General features: G+C 37.5%; 1 protein-coding gene across 3 annotated transcripts in view; it reads right to left on the reverse strand.

Annotated features, from left to right (window-relative positions):
- Nucleotides 1–19,485, reverse strand: part of LIPC (lipase C, hepatic type) — a 71,417-nt gene that overhangs the window by 12,921 nt on the left and 39,011 nt on the right. For all 3 annotated transcript variants that reach the window (XM_053987855.1, XM_053987857.1, XM_053987856.1), the window contains exons 3-4: nt 1,991–2,190; nt 628–807 (exon numbers count right to left, since the gene is read on the reverse strand). In XM_053987855.1, coding sequence (XP_053843830.1) covers nt 628–807; nt 1,991–2,190 — 380 coding nt within the window. The remainder of the gene's footprint in view (nt 1–627; nt 808–1,990; nt 2,191–19,485) is intronic.

Consider the following 19,485-nt stretch of genomic DNA (forward strand, 5'->3'; position numbering starts at 1 on the left):
GCAGCCTTTTCAATCCAGCCATGGTTTCTGCTCCCCATGTAGCAGGAGTTTTGAGAAATAGTCACTGCATTAGCGTGGCTCTTTACTCACTGCTGCCTCCATGTCATCTGCTTTGTGAAGCATGTCTGTCCTCTTGAAAGGTCTCCCTTTACATTCTGGATCTGTAAGCCATTATTTTATCCTAATCTTTGGGAAACTGCAGCAAAAATCAGACACAGTGTCAGGATTGAATTCTGCATTAAAAGCAGAAGTTGAGCACAGATAAACTCATTTTCCTGTACTTATGTCTTGCAAATGATGATGTCTGCCTGTTTTTTACATATAGAACAGTGTCAGCTGCCTACACGCATGCTAATGGAAAAGTCAAAGTAGCAGGAAACTATCTCACCTCTAAAGATATATAAAAATATTTTCATAAACAAGACCCCTTGCTTTGATATCCTGCATGATGAAAGTTTTATGAAATCATATGAAAGTTTATGGAAGAAAAATGTGCACTTCATTAAAAAAATGTGAGTGATGGAAAAGAAAGCATTAGCAAGCACGGTGTTTCAGAAAGGTTGTGGGAATATAAGAATAAGTAAATACATCTTTTCCAGAGAAACATGCTGGTCTGGCAGTTCTCACCTCCAGCCACTCCAGGAACTGTGCTATCTCTTGTCCTGTGGTGCGTGTGTTCCGTACGGCAATGGGATAGTGCTGGTGAGCCAGTGTGAGCCAGTCTGCAATGATCACGTTCACGGGCTTATGATGAGACTTCAGAGCTGCTGCCATTTTCCAAATCCAGCTTTCTAATATCCCATCCACCTGTCATAGTTGGAAAAAAAAAAAAAAACCCAAACAATAAGAAAACCATTGTTATGGGAAAGCAGTCTCTGCCAAATATTTGTTGAGAAAAACATAAGGAAACAAAAGCCACAATATAAACAGGGAGGGATTAATGCTGAGAACTAGATTTTAGGGGCCCCAGCCTGTTTCAGTGCTGAGAATCTTTAGGTTTTGGTGGACCAACAAAAATAAGAGTAATATAATAATGGTCTAATAGTGTATGTTTTTTAATAGGAACTCTTATAAGTGAAAATGATGTCTCCAAATACTTTAACTCATCCAGAGATAACTGGTTAAAAAGTACTGGTTAAAAGACAGACAGAAATGCCTATCGTTTGAGGAGGGTGTAGGTTTTGAACAATTTTTTTTTTTTTGTAAGGCTTGGCTTTTATTTACTAAGGGAGTTAAATGTATCTCTCTTATTTGTTAAGGGAGTTATGTGCATCACAGAGGGTGTTCAAAGTTCCTCTGCATATTTGCAGATGTGCAAGGAAGATCCATTGTGCCATCTTATGTGATTCCATTGGTTCTATGAGAATGTAAGGATCTGTTAAAATTACTTTGTTTCTTATCCTGCCTTTTCTTTTGTTTCTTTTCCAACTAAGAAGCTGATGAAAAGTCACTCTTAGTATTGGCATGCTTTTGAGAAAGCTTTTTTTTATGGTGAATTGGTTTTTTACAGTTAAACTGGAAGCAGTTCAGTGATAATTGATGTTGATGGCTTTGCTTTAAACTGAAGGGGCTTGTGGAGAAGTTCTTTTTAAAGGTGTATCTGTGAGAAAGATGTGGGGATATTGTGGCCACTTTTCAAGAAGTCTGTAAATATCTGGCAGTGAACATATCAGAGAAATGAAACTGGTGTTCTGCTCTCCAGGGCATAGCACATTAATTCAACTACTTGTTCAAGCTCTGCTGGCTTTAAACCAGGGCTGAATTTAATCCTTGGCATGGGAGTCTCATGTGAAAATTTGCTCGTAGACCATTCCTTCAGAATCTGTTGGGAATATCCACTTTGTATTTTTTCAAGCCATGATAGGTACCAGTGAAATCTATCATCTTTGTATCACAACCTTACTTCTGAAGTTGCTTCTGTAGCATGATGAGAAGGAAAGTATATCAAATCAGATGTAGTAAGAATTAAGAATAAAATGGGAGTTCATACCGACCAGCCATGGACTATCATCACCAGAGGAAGAGAGGCATTGAAACGGCATTTGTCAAGAGTCTCCAACTGATTAACAAAAATCTGGCAGCTGCTTTCAGTTCTATCTGTATAGAGTCGAAATCTGGTTTCTAAGTTTTGCTGATCTTTCTTTCTTGTAGTATGTTCACTCCATGATCCCAGTACCTCTGAAATGAAATCTGTGACAACAGTCATAATAGGAAGGAATTGAAAACCTGAAGAAGTTACTAGTGCAACACAGTTTGTAAAACAGTAAATGAGCTTGGAATTCTTCCTGTGTATAATTGTTGCTTGTTCCAGCTGGGCCTAAGCTGTACATTTGGGGTCAAAAAAGTGATCTCTTTCAAAATCTGAGATAGTCTAGATGTGCCTCTGAGTCCCTCTATGTGAACAGTAACAGTTACACAGGAATAGTGATCTGATTGCTATGGGCCTTTATAAATGCACAAGGATTGTAAGAGTACAGTACAGGTGTTATGACTTGACCATGGAGTGCATGCACAGACAGGAACATTCAGAGGCTCTTATCTCTGCAGAGCATTTCTGCTAATGTGCATTTGCTAGTAATTGCTGAGCAAGCATCATTATACTACAATAACCATTCTGTTGAGGGTTATAACTGCTTAGAGACCTAGGTGACTGCTTAAAACTATTAGACCACATAACACTTTTTTTTTTTCCTCTGAAAAGGCAAGATGAAATGTTTTTATTTTAGTTGTAATAGTTTTGATTATTTTGTTTTTAGGTAAAGTAGCTTGGTGCATTTAGGACAGCATTTTCAGAAATGTCTGTTAAGTAAGAAAGTGGGGGCAACGTGAACTGTGGTCTTACAACATCATAAACTTAGAAGGAAAAACATTAAATATTGCAGAAAAATAGAGTAAAATAAAGCAGAAGCTTACAAAAAGCACCTTGTGACATGCAAGCCTTTCTAGTGAGACTTCAGCATATTTATTTCGCTGAAAAAATGGGGATTAGTAGGAGAGAAGATGTGATGAACTAGGTAATAAAGAGGTTACTGTTTCTAGTATTGGAGAGGAAACATTTAGATTAGAGAGGTTTTACTGATGGAGTTCTTTTGGGACAGTTTTTTGGCTAATCTTGTTTTAATATTTCCATTAAAGAAGCAGCAGGAAAGGTACAAGACTGACAAAACATGAGAGGCCCTTGCTAATACTGTGAAGACCAAGCCATTAAACATTAAGAGCTAGATGACAGCTTGAAAATACAGCAAGAGAAACTGGTAGAAATTTCCTACTATGAAGTGCAGGGTCATATAATTGAAAGGAATTTCTCTATAAATGGGACTCATAAATTGGAAGTGACACAAAGATAAAAAAACTTGACTGAAGTAATCAATAACAAAACTGACCTGGAGTCACTGCTACCATTTGACTGTGAGAAAGGAAAATATAATTCCAAGATGCATTAAGGTAGATGGTTTTGGTAGGAAGAGAGGATGTCAGTTGCAAGTAAAGGCAGTTGTTAACCAAATCCAGAACAGTGTGCATAGCTCTTGTTGCCAGGCACATCTGTGAGAAAGATGTGGGGAGATTGTGGGCACTTCTCAAGAAGTCTGTAAATATTTGGCAGTGAATATATCAGAGAAATGATACTGGTAGTTTCATTTCAAATGAAATTTGTGGTTCAGGTGTTACCAATTCCATCAATTCCAGCTGCTCACCAGCACCACTGAAATGGTCAGGAGGAGGCTTTTGTTTTAATTAGACCCAACAAGAAATGAAATATTACTGGAGGTGAAATCAAATATTTTATTCAATGAGAAGTTAAAATTATTTTTGTTGTAGCAGCACTGAAATTAGTTAAATTTCAGTTCTTATTTTTCTTGCATAAAAGTTCCTTTGTAAAACATTAATATCGGAAAGATTTTATTTTGTCTTCTAAGACAACACATTTCTTTTTTTTGTTTTGTTTTGTTTTGTTAGTACATTGAAACTCTTATGACTGTAGATGTTTTTAGAAAATACGTAAAATCATAGACTATTCATTTCTGTATTGTATCTGCAAATCTATCCTGTGGTTCTGTGATGTTGTATTGATGAGACTGTGGTAGTTTACAAGAACTTGTGATTCATTTACAGGGGAGTCTTTATCCTGCAAATGTGTGTTGTGACATGAACCTCTCGTGTTTGAATCTCTGCAGTAGTAGCATCTTGTGATGCACAATGCAAATAGCCCCAGTGTGGAAGTGTTCTGGGTCTAGGTCAGACTGTGTTTTTGCCACATCACTTCTGTTACAGACATTATTCAAGGTTTCATTTCAGTGTAATGATAAGACATGATAAAACATCATATTTAATTTAAGTGTGTAGCAGTTCTGGCAAGAAGACTCCTAAACTGACCTGCACTGGATGTGCACTATTTTCTGTTTGTTGCTAATTATTGTTCATTCCAGTGAACAGGCAATGTTATGTTTCACAGCTGGGAAACATTATTGAAGAAATCTATTCAGCCTTGTACAAGAGTTGGAATTTAAAAAGCTTCAAAGTTACAGAAGGTTTGGTTGATAAAATTCATAGCTTCAGTGTCTAACATTTTCCTTTCAGGACACTTTTAACTGCCATAGGACTAAGTCTGATCACTTCTCCCTACAATATCCACTTTAAAAAACTTCTGTTGGATTTTTTTTTTTTTTCTCATGCAGAGGACTTAGTTTCTGAAGTAAGTAATATCAGGAAAGGGTGAATCTATATAACTGAAAATTAGAAAGAGCTTTAATGATGTTGATATTCTTATTGTCTGGTTTATTCAGCCTTTGGTGAGTAGTCTCTACACAAAAATAAGCATTGTGTTCTATTTTTAGCACAAAAAGGAAAACAAACAAAAAAAAGTAGCTTGTGCCTGTTCCATTGTACACATCCTTTCTTTGTTTAATGCCTTGTTTTCATTTTCTTTTTGCTCTCTCAGTGTTTGTGCAATGCAAAGGCGCTTTGTCACTCTGTACTGTTTGTACATAGTACAGAAAACAAGTCTGATAAAAGCTGTTTTCTTTAGACACTGGCTGGAAAGTGCTGTGGTGCTTTAGTGGCTGAGTGTTGTTTTGCTGGTAAATCTGGGAGAGGGGATTAAAAATACTTCTTGAACTTCTTCTTGGCTGTCAAAAGTTAGAAGTTCATATAGGATCAGATGTGTTATTCACAAGGAACTGCTTCGATCTGTTAATTTGTGTAATGACTTGGAGAAGGAAATGGTGTCTGAAGAGCCTGGCTTCCACAACAGACTCTTGCTGAAAATGTCATGCCAGTGACTCAGTGACATGGCCGCAGGGAACTGGGAAGTTTCATAGGTCAGTTTGCAAAAACAACACAATTCAACTGCTAAAGATTTTTTCATGGTAATTACAGGTAAGCGTGCAGAGATCTCTCTGAGCCACCAGAGAGTTTTGCTTTGGAAAACTACCAAAGCGAGCGGGTTGCTGATTAATTTCCTTTTTCTCAGATCTTACTCTGACGTGAATTCTTTCAGCAAAGGCAATGCAGTGTGGCCACAGTGATCTATGTGTTTCCATAAATTACCTTCCCACAGAGCAGCGCAGTAATCCTGAGTGAGAAAGGCTATCGTCAATTCTTGACACCCTGAAGTAAGTTCGGCCCTTTACCTTTACTTTGTGTTAACAATATTTCTGTGACGTGCACTACAGGCTGAAGGCTGGGTTTGTAAACATCACTTCATTGCAACATAGATTCTTGTAAAATGTTTTTGAGTTAGTTTTGGGCAGACAAAGCAGAGCATTTTTACATTTGACCTCAGATAATCGTGTTTTCTTATTGAAAAGTAATGTGAAGAGAGATTCCCAGTTGAACAAAATAAGCAGGTTAATCCAGCAGACTGACTTGGATTGAATCACCCCAAAAGATAACAAGGTGTTCCTAAATATAGAATTTTGGAGATGCTTCTGAAATTTCCAGATGTGATAGCACCTAAACTTGTTAATGAAAACTTGTGATAGCTTTGAACTTGTTAATGAAAACTCTACCAGAAACTAGACAAAGGTCTAGATGCTGCCCAGGGTTTGAAACTATAAATATCCTATGCTTTTCTGGGGGAGAGATCCACAATCAAAATATATTTATGTATCGTGTCTGATCAGCTATAAAAATACAGCTGCAAAATATCTACTTCATAGCAGAAAAATTGCCTAAACATATAAAGTAATGAGGATGAAGTATAGCAGAACTATCTAATGTCAAGAGCAAAATTGTAGTATTTGCTAAGTCATACACTTTAAATTCATCTTACAGTACAGCATAAAAATTTTGAGTAAAATTGGCATTTCCAAGTAAGGAAAGTAGCTTTTCCGCTTAAGAAAAATAATGTTTAGCATCCTTCTTCCTGTCATGGAACTTGGGTTGAAGAGGATATTTCAGTGGCTCTCACCTAATCCCTAGACAATTGAAAAATTAATTAAAACAGAAGTTGAAATTTGGGCTTTTGGTGTGTTAAGGATACATAAAAATCACACAAGTCAGCATGTGAACACACACTGCTATTTCCAGGTCCTGGCTCCCTGTGACCCCAGCAGCAGCTTCCCTTCATGGTCATAAGTGGATTTGTCTGAGCCCTGATAAACTTTCTGCATCTTTTGGGTGGCTTTTCCTGCTTACAGGGAAATGTTTCCAAGAGTACTTATGTATTGTAATCATATTTTAGTGTCACCAGTATCCAGCATATTTCAGAAACAAGTGACGCAACAATTCCGCAGAACCAGAGAATTCTGTTGTGAAATTGAGCAAAGGCAGTGATGTGTTAATAATTTTTGTTTGTGCCATGAAAAGTGGAGTATATTACAAATCTCTTCATTTCCAATAGCAAGATTTTTTTGTATCACTTAAAAGAAGACCTAATGTCTTGTCAGTATTCAAGTCTCTCAATTTGACAAATACTTGTAGAGCTTTTCTCTTTAGTTGATTTTTATTGTTCCTGTCACTTCAAGGTTTTTGGATGTCATAAGCATTTGGATGTCATTGGTTGCTAATTACATCTCCTGTAGTTCTTAGGGGAGAACTCTATAACATGTAATTTTCTTTTTGGGGTGGGGTGGGGAGAGGGGATCCTAGGCCTTTTTTAGGATTGCTCCTCAGTCCCAGTCAAAACTAAGGTTGTTGTGCTTAAATTTTTTCATATCCTCATATAATTCCTTTGTGTTTTCATTCTCCTTAACTTGCTCACCTTGCCAAATGAAAAGTAGGCATCATTTATTAAAGAATGAATGGGAAAAAATGAGAAAGCAAGAAAAAATTTTTGACAATTGAATTAAACATTAGCAGGTCTGTTTAGGAAAAAGATGTTTTGAAAAAAGCTTCCCTTTCTCTTCAAGTTTAAATGAATTATGAGATTAGATATGAATAGGTATTAGATGAGTAATTAGATTATCTGTCTGAAAAGTATTCTGAGCTGTCATTTCTTGCTTCTCTTGTCCTATGCATGTATGCAGGCATGCCAAAGGTGAGTTAAACTCACCATGAGTGTAGTTTGTACCCAAACAGCCACAGAGGGAGAGTAGACATGATTACCTAACTGTTGTTAGCCCTCTGGTAACACACTTTTAACCCTCTGTTGGGAAATCCAAGAGGAGAGCACATAAAATTGCACCTTTCATACTGAATGTCTTCTCTGTGTGTGTCCTGGCTTTCAAACCATCCAGGCAGTGCTACTGGGAGGTGGCATTAGTGAATCTTGACACTGGAGAAGGATGTGTCTGGAAAGAGGCCAGTCCAAAATTCACTGGAGCTGGTACTGAGGTTTTGTTAGTGAGGTAATGGCACCTTCAGGGGAGGTGTGTGAGATGCTGGTCAGAAATCAGCTCTGTGCTTATCAGGGATGATTCTGGCTGGCTGTGATTCTTTACCATGACAGCGCAGAGGATACCTTCTTGTTTTCTTTGAAAATCAGACCCATCCAATGTCTACCAGAAGCCAGATTTCAAATTCTTTACTAAAAGATGATTAACACTGGCAAGTCTCTATTTTCTGGTGTCTAAATACTGCTGATCTTTCACAAAGTCTTTATTATCAGGTACTTCTCTCATGTTTTGCAGCATAGTGGTCTGAGAAAATCTGTAAAATCTCATCCCACTATTGAACAAAGGAAGGGTTGTTCTGTTCTGCTCTTCCTGGAACTCCCAGGTCTGTGTTCTATATTTAACTGGACTGTTTGCAGGAGGGGTGGGGAATGTGGAAATTTGTCTGTAGATGTGAATATCAGCTACCTTGTTAGAACTGTCAGTAGAGATCCATACCCCTATCACTTTCTGGTTACTTTTATTCAGAATTAATTTCTGGTTGCATGGAATTGGAGAAAGAGAATTTGATGTTTTGTTCAGTAATAGCAGAATCATATTTTTAAAAAAGTTGTTAAAATGCTAATAAGTAGTAGACCTAGATGATATTTCTCCCTCTATTTAAAAAATTAGGATGCTTCCTAAAGGAAAAGTAATTTGAAAAAAAATACCCAGTATTGTGTTCATAGCATATACAAGAACTGCAAAATACATTCAGAGTATTCAGTACACATCATTGTTTAGTACAATTGGTTTGCTTGATGGTCTAAGACATAAAGGAGTGCAACCTACTTTCAGAAGTTGTTTATATCAAAGAATTTGATAAAAGAACCTTGTCAGTTAATATTGAATTTTCTACTTATGTAGCTTGTGTTGCTGTTTATTTGAAATTGCCTCTCCTGGATGCATTTGGTCAGGTGGTGGAGGCAGGAACTGTTTCAGTTTCTCAGTGCCTTAAGTTGGGGTTATTTGGGAATCTGGACAATAAAATGAGAACATCAAACAAAAGTCTTGCTAGAAAACCTTGAAAAATATGGCAAACCAGATCAAATAGCATGGTTTGGTTTCCACTTGCTGTTGTGTGTCTCAACTATTTAGAGATATATCTCAAGTCACTTATGATTCAAATAATCCATTTCTATTTAATGCCTTCAAAAGAGGGAGAAATAAAATGCAGTGTAACATGTCCTTTAAGAGAAAAAAACAGCAGGTTTTCCTTTTGCTTTCCTCTGATTTATCTATTTATTATTTATATATATTAGAGCATTAGAATATGTATTTTTCCCTCTTCTTCCTGAATTTGTTTTTCTGTCATTGGTTTTGAACACTGGGTTGTTTCAAAATTCTCTAAAGTGCTGCCTCTTTTTGATTCCTGTGCCATACCATTTTACTCTTTCTCTTCCATGCAAAACCCCACTTGCTATGTGAAATTCCAAAACTTATTTTTCACATCTCCTTTATTTAGAATCAGGTATTGAAGTGAAGATTAGAACAGAAGGCAAAGAAATAACACCCACCCTCCAAACTGTTAACTGTGCTTTTGTCTTTATATATCAGGTGAAAACTTCATGGAAGAATGCTGATTCTCAAAACTATTTTATTGTCTGATTAAATTAGATCAATACATTTTCCTCTTTCCTATCCTTCATTGTGACATAATTTGTAAATACAATTTAAATCTCCACTAAAAACATGAGTATAAATACAATAATCAATAAACTTGTGAGATTAATGTTGCAAGGAACAGGGAAAGCAGCAGTGCCCCTTGAGAAGCTCAGGTCTGTCCCAGCAAGAAAATGCATCCAAATGTCTCTTCTCTCTTGAAAAGTGTACAGGAGGAGGCACCAGCCACACAATTCACATGGTTTATGTGATGACAGACACACTGTCCTCTTAATTGTCTTATCCAAAGCCAAATACTTCTAAATATGAGCCCTTAAGTGTTATTTGTATAACACAGAATTCCTAAATTGAAGTTAGTGCACCAATGCTTTAATCTGACCTAATCTGAATTTTAACAAAAATCCTGGATGATGAAATGATTCTCCTTGAGACATGTAGTTAATGTGTGGAATTCCTCATTGGATGTGATGTGGGAATGAAGCATTTGTATAAAAGCTGCTTGGAGAAATTCAGTGAGGATTACTGAGCACATCAACAGCTCTGCTTTGTCAGGACATCTGGGAGCTGGGAATGGTTGTTGACCTGGGGGAAGTGCTGTGTGTATAAACTCTCCCTGCTGAGTGTGCACCTACTTTTGGCAGCCACTCTTGAGGGTTGAACTGGGAGGGCCTGGGTTTCATCACATCAGCTACTCTTACGTTTGGTGTAGAACTCTACCTGGCATTAATTTTGACTTACATTTTGGCTGTTTCTTAAACAACTTGTGAAAAATAACAGCTTTTGGAAAATGTGTCCATTGTAACCTTTTAATTCCTTTTCACATCCAGATTATCTGTGTTAATATTTGCTATTCAGAATTAGTAATTATCTGGAAATAGTTGTTCATTTCAAGTAACTAAAAAATAATGCTGAAATCAGAATTGACCAGCAGCATATTTAGGCTAATTTATGTTGAAATCTTTGAAGTTTTAATTTGCAATTTTATTGCTGTTAAATTTTTGGCTTTTTATCTAGTTTGAGCAGGAAAATGTTCTTGGGATATGAAAATATTATCCTGCTCAGCTCTTAAAAAGTCGAGTCAACTTTTACCCTTGAAGAGATGGACAAGAGGTAAACAGGAAATCTAGATCAAAGGATTCAAAACTCTGTGTGTATTTGCTTATAACATCATCATCTATGACATGGTTTTCCTCAGGTTTCTTTCCATGGGACCAGGAGAACACCTCTGTTCCTTATGTGCATATCCCTTGGAACCATTTCCCATGTGCTGATACTCTCACGACAGGTGTAAATTTTGATTTTAAAAAATAGACTGTCTTGCAATAGGTAAGACAGTTTTTGAGTTGTATTTTTGAGTAGCTATCCTGGAAGTGGGAGTTCATTTTCTTCCTATGGCCTTACTTTTTGTGTTGTGATCTTGCAGTGAAATCACTTTCCTGGTGCCAACTTGCTATGTCAGAAATTCAGCATGATTTCTGGATCACAGCATTCCATTTTATGAGGAGAAGTTAAATATATGCACCAAGAACGTGTGTTTAAAGTTCAGAAAAACACAAAACCAGAAGAATGAGAAGAGAGACACATCAGCATCTTTAGAATATTAGCACAGGAAGGCATTGCTGAGTAAAACTCACTTGCTGGGCCATGGGACAACCCTCCAGGGCAGACTGCTGAATAATAGATTTATTCCCTGGCAGGCAGAGCTGAGCTGAGGGGGGTGGGTGTACAATAGTCACATGTACAACCAGCCTTTTCTGCACAAAGTTAGTGAATTGAGGGTTTATTTACTTATTGTTTGGTTTTTGTTTATGAATTTTTGGTAGTGGCTATTCCACCAAACTCTCCTTGTGAATATTTATGCTTGGCAGCCTTCTGGTACTCAGAGAGACAAATGACTGTCTCAGTTTGTAGAAAGGCAGTGGGGAAAATGAGAGGTCAGTAGGGCCCAGAAGATAATTGAGTATTGCAGTGGAAAGGAGGTAGGAAAAAAGGGAAAGTGGATACTCAAGCCTTGTTAAGTGGGGGAATCTGCCTGGGTTGAGTATAATGAAATCTCAGGCTACCAAAGTGGCCTTTGTTCCATTCAGGGAATAGGACTAAGCATCCAGAAATCTTAGTCTGAGTGGAGACTTGGCATCTAGGCCCTTAAAATTTTTCTACTTCCAAGAAACCTGTGTCTTAGAGGAAATATTGGGAGAATTTTAAAGGATATGTTCTATTTTGCTTTAATCTCCCTCTCCTCCCATTCTTGTCTCCTTTTCTTTTGCCTCTCCAATAAGTTCCTGGTTTTTTCCATTATGTCCTTTGATTGTTTTAATAATAATTTTTTTAAATAATAGAAATGTTTTGTTTTGCTGTTTTTGTCTAAAAGCCTTAGTTAAACCAAAATAACTGAGGGGAAATCCTGTTTTTGTAGCAGATAAAAACTTTTTGCTTTGACAAGCACTAGGTGTGTTCATCTAAGCAAGAGTTTGATGGTTTCACTGATACGGTATTAAAAGGCTTTGATCATTTTAAGTGTATCCTGAATTTCTCCAAACTGATATTTTACAGTAGATGCCTGTAGATATTTCTTCTAAAGCCTCTGCAGTGCACACTGTTTACAAAAGTTATTTCCATTCAATTCTGTCTAGAACTTAGACTTTTTATCAAATACTGAATGAATTTGTTCTCAAATTAAACTGTTTAAGAGGAAGAATTTGCTGGGGACGTATTTTAAGTATGTTCTGTGTACAGAACTAGTCTTAGAACTTTTATTAATGCTGTCATGCAATTTTTGTTACAATTTTCCTTGTATAGATGAGGCCAGAATACAACAATTGCCATCACTTGAGCCATAGTTTACAAGGAACTTCTCAAATACATTTGTTTAGTGCTCTAGTAGAGCTCTCTCTTCTAGTAAAAGGGGCCTCACAATGATGTCCTACAAAGATTTGTCTCTGTAATTGGGGTGAGCCATTATTAAAATGGGCAAAGATGTTGTGGAGCTCTGCAGGCCTTTCCTGGAGTCCCGTGAAAACTAGTACAGAAGATACCATTTTGTGGAATATTTGTGGAATACTTCATACTATCTGCATAGTACAATGCAAAGTGCTACTGAAAATATTAACAATACAGAAAACTTTTAATAGAAGTTTTATCCCTTTTACCCATAACGCCAGACACCTTTGTACATTGTGATTCCAGTCATAGGGAAAATATGTATAGAATGATAAAAACTGCTTTTTAAAAGTCATGATGCTAAGGTCCAGTGAGTTAGATTGCTAGACATGTGATTTGTGTCTCACTCAAAGCCTTAAATCTCAATTTCAAGCGAAATAAAGCTGCCTCTTGGCAGCACTGCAAGGGCACGCTGTGCTGCAATTTTAACCTATTACTGCAGTGACAGGGAGAATTCAGTTTCTGGGCCTCTGGCAATATTTGAGGTTTGTGTGCAGAACTCCAAATTTGAGAAGGGCACAGAAAAAAATATTTGTTTCATTTTGTTTCCTGGTAACTTCAAAATTTGTAGGTTTTTAAGGTGTTCTGGGAGCAAAACTCTGGAAACCAGTAGAACTAAATATGTATTAGAGGACAGCAAAGTAGTGCTATGTAACAGTATAATGCTGTGTTAATTTGTAAGATAATTATATAAATTACATAGCTATAATGGACAATTATGAACAGTTGTATAAAGTGCATAAACACATAGAAAGTGTATATTTTAAAATATATATACACAGTTGTTAAATGCTGTTTATAAATACTACAATGTTTACATGTACTTGATAAAGCACATGACTTTTTCCTCATTATTACAGCATTTAATGTGAATGAAACATTACGTTGGGCATTTGTCTTAGAAGATTCAAGTGTTTAATATTCAGAGACCACATATATATAAAACATCCAATTTCTAAATCTTTGCTGTGCATCCATGCATTGCTGAGCACTTTTCCCAGGCCCAGAGCATGGTTCTTAATGCAGATGAAGGACATGTGAGCCAAACAGCTGCAAGAGGTTGGATAACCTTCAAAATGCTTCAAGGCATAAGCCAACCACTAATTTTCAAGATATATTTAATTTTTTTTTTCTAGACCATTCAGTATTGTTATATCTCTGACCAGATTTTTAGGGTGTCTCTGGTTAGATCTGCTATTTCAGTTCCTGTAGTCCTAGGTATTTGAGTTTTGCAACAATATGTCACATTGAAAGAAAATTCTTAATATTCATTTTCAGTTGGATTATTTTTTATTTGTATGGGCATTTTAGCAGTTGTATGGGTTGTATGGGTTTTTTAGCAGTTGTAGACTGACATGAACCAAACTGGGAAGATTTAATTAAGTTGGTCTCCACATTTTGAAATTGATGAACAAAATCACGATGTTCCAAAGTGAACAACAGTAGGTTTGTTAATGTATTTGATTTTTAGGATATCTGAAAGTACACATAACTAAACCTATTGTGCTAAACCTATTGCCAAACAATTGGGAAAATCAGTGTATGATCTGCAAGTATTATTTGGAAATTTGGAATTCCTGTTCCAAAAAGTGTCTCCCAGTAATTTGCACTAAGCAGGAGTGGACAGCAGAATGAGTGAAAGCCAGGAACAGACAGTGTTCTGCAGGGGTAGAACAACCCAGGGGTGCTTCTATTAATGCTGGTTTTAGTCTGTGAACAGGAAATGTCAGTCTCCCAGTCAGTCAAACCTTTTTTGTGAACAACATATTCCTGATGCTAAATACTATAGTTCAAGCAAAAATACATATTCTCCCCCCATTTGATTTGTTTTCCTACTTGGGATGAGGTTTTATTTTATAACTAGTTTCCATACTTCCTTATTTCATCAGCTGCCCTTGCTCATTCTCTTTAGACTTTCCACCTTCACAAGTTTATGAATATCAGAAGAGAAATCATTCCCTGGAGTTTCTTTGATCTCTGCTTGTGGTGTCTGGTTGATGAGAAATTTATCATAAACTAACTGAACTATGAATGAGTTGTTGAAACTTTTCACACATTAGATTTGCTGGTGGATGTTTAATGAAGCAGCCTCCTCTGTCATCAGGAGCTATTCAACAGAATCCAGCAGGGCAGCACCATGAAAGTGCACTGAGGCCAAGTTTGCTTTGTATTGCAAAGCAAAATGGATCTGCTTTAGTGGAAAAAAATCAAAAAGCATGGGCAATGTTAAATTTTACTATAAGCTTGTGGTGGTTTAAAGTTTGAAGTATTAAACCTTTCCAAAAGGAGTGTCTGTTTTGCTAAATGAGGCCTCATCTTCTAAGAGTAGGGATTTTGATTGTGATATTTGCTGGGATTAAAACAGCAGAATCCTCTATAAACTTAAAGATGAGGATGGAATCATTAAACAATGGATATATTAAATCTGAAAGTCTGGAAAACACAAGCAAAGTCAAGAATTCACTTGCCAGGTGCTGCAAGGGAAGATGCTCAGAATTGATCTTTCAAGAGTAACAAAAAGCCTGCAAATTTCTCTCTGAAGAGATTATTTTAAAATATTGTGAGCAATGTGAAGAAGAAATGGATGTGTTTATGCTACCTTGTTCTTCCTAAATGTTAATTTTTAGATTGAGCCTATCTATATTCTACTTGTGTTTTAAGATATTCATTTAACAAGACTTTCTGGACTAATATAAATAATCCATGTAATGTACATATTAGTACAGCAGAGTAATTCCCCTAAATCCAATAACTGAGAATTGTTACTTGCATTCTAGCTGTAGCTAGAGGCCTGTTCAGGATACGAGCCCCATTGGGCAAATACTACCAACCATCCAAGATTAGGGAATCAGTTTTTGTTCCCCTGGGAATCAAAATGAGTTAGCAAAATTTTTTATGAATCTGAATTGTGTCATTTTAATGTCCTTAAAATTAGCTTCTGGGGTCTTTAGGTATGTGTTCCTCTAAATCAAGTTTATATTCTTAACTCTTGAAGTTTATCATCTTATATCTTTAAGATAACCTTATGTGTTTGGCTGACATATTGGGGCTAATTTAAAATGAGGATATGAGACTGGATGTAGCAGACCCCAGTGGGAGCAGGCACACAGGACTGAGAGTGGAGGCATTCACAGTGAGCCTCTGCTGTTCCTCAGGGTGCTGTGGGCACTGCAGCATTCCAGGGGCTGAGGAGCCCTGCTGAACTTCGCTGTGCAGGGATGCTGTGCTGCCTCTTGTGACACCAAGCCTTGCCAGGCCCTGCACTGTCACACTTTGCTCTGTAGACACATGAGACTCATGAAGATTTTGCTGGTGAGGGAGGAACCCCAGCTCCCAAGGCAGGGCAGGTCCTCCATGGAGTTGTACATCCATGGAGGTGATAATGAGAAATTCAGAGGACCCAATTCCCCATACCTGAGCAGTTCAGCCATGCACTCATTTGACTCAGTCCACTCAGCCAACATGTGAAAATGAATTTTTCTTTCTGTTGGGTTAGTTTGCTGTTGGTTAGCAAGCTAAAAAGACTTCTGCAGAAACTGCATAAGTCAGCGTAAGGAATAAGAAAAGAGATCACAGAAGTGATCAAGCAAATTCTTGCAAAACCTCGAAATGTGAAAATCAAATGGAAGCAGGGTGCATCCAAAGACTAAAGCAAAATCTTTGTCACCCAAAAGCAGTGATTGTAGAAAAATTTACATTTTAATTTACTCAAGATTGTTCTGTAAAAAATATCACAGCCCACTTAAACCTTTTCTTATTTTTCTATTAGCATAAGAAAAGGTATCTTTGAAAGTACCTGGAAAGCTGGTTTTATAATCCCTGGATTCATTTGCCTAGCACAGAGTATGTAGCCTCAGAAGTTAAAAATTCTCCAAATAGTTACAGACCAATTGTATTTGGACAACAGTGTGAAACCTCTATGAATTGTCTGAGAAAACCTAATGAGACATTCCTCTGTAGTGCTTGAGAGCACAGCACAGCCAAAAAGCCTCATGAATGCAGTGTGGGGGAAAGGAGCAGTTTGTTATCAGTCCAGCAATGGCCATCTCACATGCACCAGCCCAGAAGAGTGATCAGTGACTCCGCTGAACAGCCAGATAGGCAGTTTTGCTGCTTGGTGAACAGCTGCCCTTGCTGAACGCAGCAAACCTACAAAAAGCACCAGCACCATGTCAGAGTGGCAGATTTTTCCAGCCCTTCTCTGGAAAGTATAGATGTGACACGTAGGGGTGTCAAGTAGCTGCATTAGGGCCCACACTAGGAAGGGACAAGGCTGAACTGGGAGCTTGTGCCTGTAATTCTGTGGGCAGAGACGCTCCACAGGGTGCAGCAGCAGCTGGGTGCCACTGCAGATCAAAGTATTGGAACTCTGGCTCTCTGGGAATGGGGAGAGACAGCAGTAGCTGGAGAGCCAGAAACCTGAGTGCACAAATATGGAGATGACCTTTCTGCATTGTTCTCTTAGCTACTCGCGTTTGTCAAAAGCTGCTTTACCATATTGTGCATAGGTGGTGCACATAACACCAGAGCTCATGCTTCTGACTTTGGTTGGCATGTTTTATCTAGAATCTGTCATATTTTGTAATGCAAAGAAAGTGGAACTGCTATTCATATGCAAAGAATCAAAGTCACAAAATGGGAGGGAGTCTTGTGTAAAACAGTAGTTAAAGGTTCTTCCAGAAGGCTTCTTTTTTTGCTATATATAAATTCACTTTTCAGTTTAAAAACGTTTTTTTTTCCTCTTCTTTAAAAAAACTTTTGTAACAATAGAAACAAAACTATTTGGATGCAGACTTTCCTTTGTATGTAAGAACTTAAATGTGCTTTAGAGTGTATTTAGATTATAGCACTGGCATCCTTGTCTGCATCCATCTGTATCAGCAAAGAGGTTACCACCTCCAGCTTTTTGTCACCTCCCACCTGCCAGAAATTACCACCCTTGCTGTTCTGTTGTCAGTGCTCCAATGTTGCCCATTTGCTGCAAGGAAAATGGGCTAGGTTACCTCACATCACCTGTTTTAACTGTTTAAACTGGTCTAATTTATATCACTTGAAGAAATTTGGGCATGTTTATGTGAACTGATCTCCTACAGGAGTTGGATAAAAGTGGTAGCTGGAAATGATAAAAGTGGATGGAGTGCTACCAGCAGTAATCCTTGACTGACTAAGGATGTTTGTTCATGGCCTGAAACACATACGTGCAATCAGTTGTTAACTTCTGGAAAACTGCCTTACTGATAGTTATTCTTCATTCTTACACTTTCAAATGGAGATCAGGTATATTGGTGTGTGTGTGATGCTCACTCAGTTTTGCTGTGGACATTAGAATCTTTTCACTATAGTATAAATATACAGAAATTAGCTATAAATAGAGAGAACCCATGCATTTTATTGTCATCTTCTAGCAAGCAGTAATACCAATTTATCAAATTTTTGTGCCCATTTTTATTAAAACAACAGAAAGCTCTCTAATTATCCCAAGGCTTTCTTTCATTTCTAAGCCATTATTTCGTTCATCTCTAGTGACCAACCTGGTAGTACAGTCAGAAGATAAACAGTATAGATAAACAGAATTATTTGCCTTTTCATGTCATGCCTGGAACATCAATTAGGTAAATTTATCAGCCTTGTTATTTGGCACTACATTTGAGTTCAACCTTGAATTCTCAGAGCTAAGTTTTTACATAAAAACAAAGCTATAATAGTCATAGTTTATGTGGCTAAGTCACAGAAGGTGATAATGTATTATATACTGCCAGAACATTTTGTTTTCCATGTCTCCTCTCTCCAGTTCTTTGCATAATTTCCTTTTCCCTCTGGTCCATCCCTTCAAAGCTCTGATAATATCCAGTAAACATTCATATCAGATCCTAATTTTTAAAAACACATTGTGTTTAATATTTGCTTTAGAAAATACAGCCTCCTATTGCATTGTGCTGTTTATATAGACTGAGAAAATCTGCATGCCCAGATAGACAATTCAAATCTTCCCTGTCATATAGCAAAGCAACTAAATGTAGCACAATGACAGGTGACATGCTGCCCATGGGACATACATCCTGTCATCAGAACAAGTTCTAGAGCTGGAGACTCTCCAGCCTCTCTGAATGTCTTCATGACTCGACACTGAAAAACCAAAGCAAACCAAATCCATCGTCACCTCTGCTAACTTCGTCAGTAAAGGTCTGCATGATGCAAGGAGTGATCTCAGAGTGGATACTGCTTTTTAGGCTGGAATAATGTGAACAGTTCAGTGCCAGCTGCCAGCACTGCCTTTGTCCACAACAGAGTCAGCTCCAGCCAAGTTTGTTCTCGTTCATGTCTGCATCTTGGCTGGAGAATGACATTTCTGGTAAAAAATAGGAAATAAGCTGAGTATCACCAGCATACTAATGAACCCCAAATTCCCTTGCAGCTGCTGGTAGGCCAGTGAATGCTGCTGAATGAACGCCACAGCACTGTGACAAGGGGGCATGTGCCACATTCCTCACCACCCAGTTCTCAGGCTCTCCTGGGAGACCTCTGTTGAAAAATGCAGAAAAAAAATCTTCAGGAAAAGCCATTTATTCCAACAGGGCAACGGTTTTCTTGGGCTTATCAAAAGCTCATAAGTGTAACAAAACCAGCCTGGACAGTTGGACGCACAATTTTTAGTTAAGGAAATGTGCAACAACTGCATTCTGAGCTTCACTGACAGGGAATAAAGGTAGCAGAAATATTCTGCGTCAATTCACTGTTCTTGTGCTCTTCGTATAGCCACGAGGAGAGGGATAATGTGCATCCATACTGATATCTGGGACAATGTGGGAATTAGTGATAACAGAGAGGCAAAGGCCTGTGCATCCACATTCCCTGGCACAGCATGTCAGACTCTTGCCTGTGCTGCTGAGTTTTTCCTCTCAAAGATGCACATCATGCACCTCAGTTGTAATAACTATAACTATTTTCTTTCTATTCTGTAATGAGAAAAGAAATGAACACAGGATGATTTTTAGCCAGGCAGTTATGGATGTTGTTTTGTTCTCCTTAAAAGCTAACATAGTATGTTTAATTTAAGAAAAAATGTTGTTCAAGATCAAAAAAAAAGTAAAATTTTATGTAAATATTTCTC

This window comes from Vidua macroura, chromosome 12 (assembly GCF_024509145.1).
Source record: "Vidua macroura isolate BioBank_ID:100142 chromosome 12, ASM2450914v1, whole genome shotgun sequence".
NCBI classification, from domain to species: domain Eukaryota; kingdom Metazoa; phylum Chordata; class Aves; order Passeriformes; family Viduidae; genus Vidua; species Vidua macroura.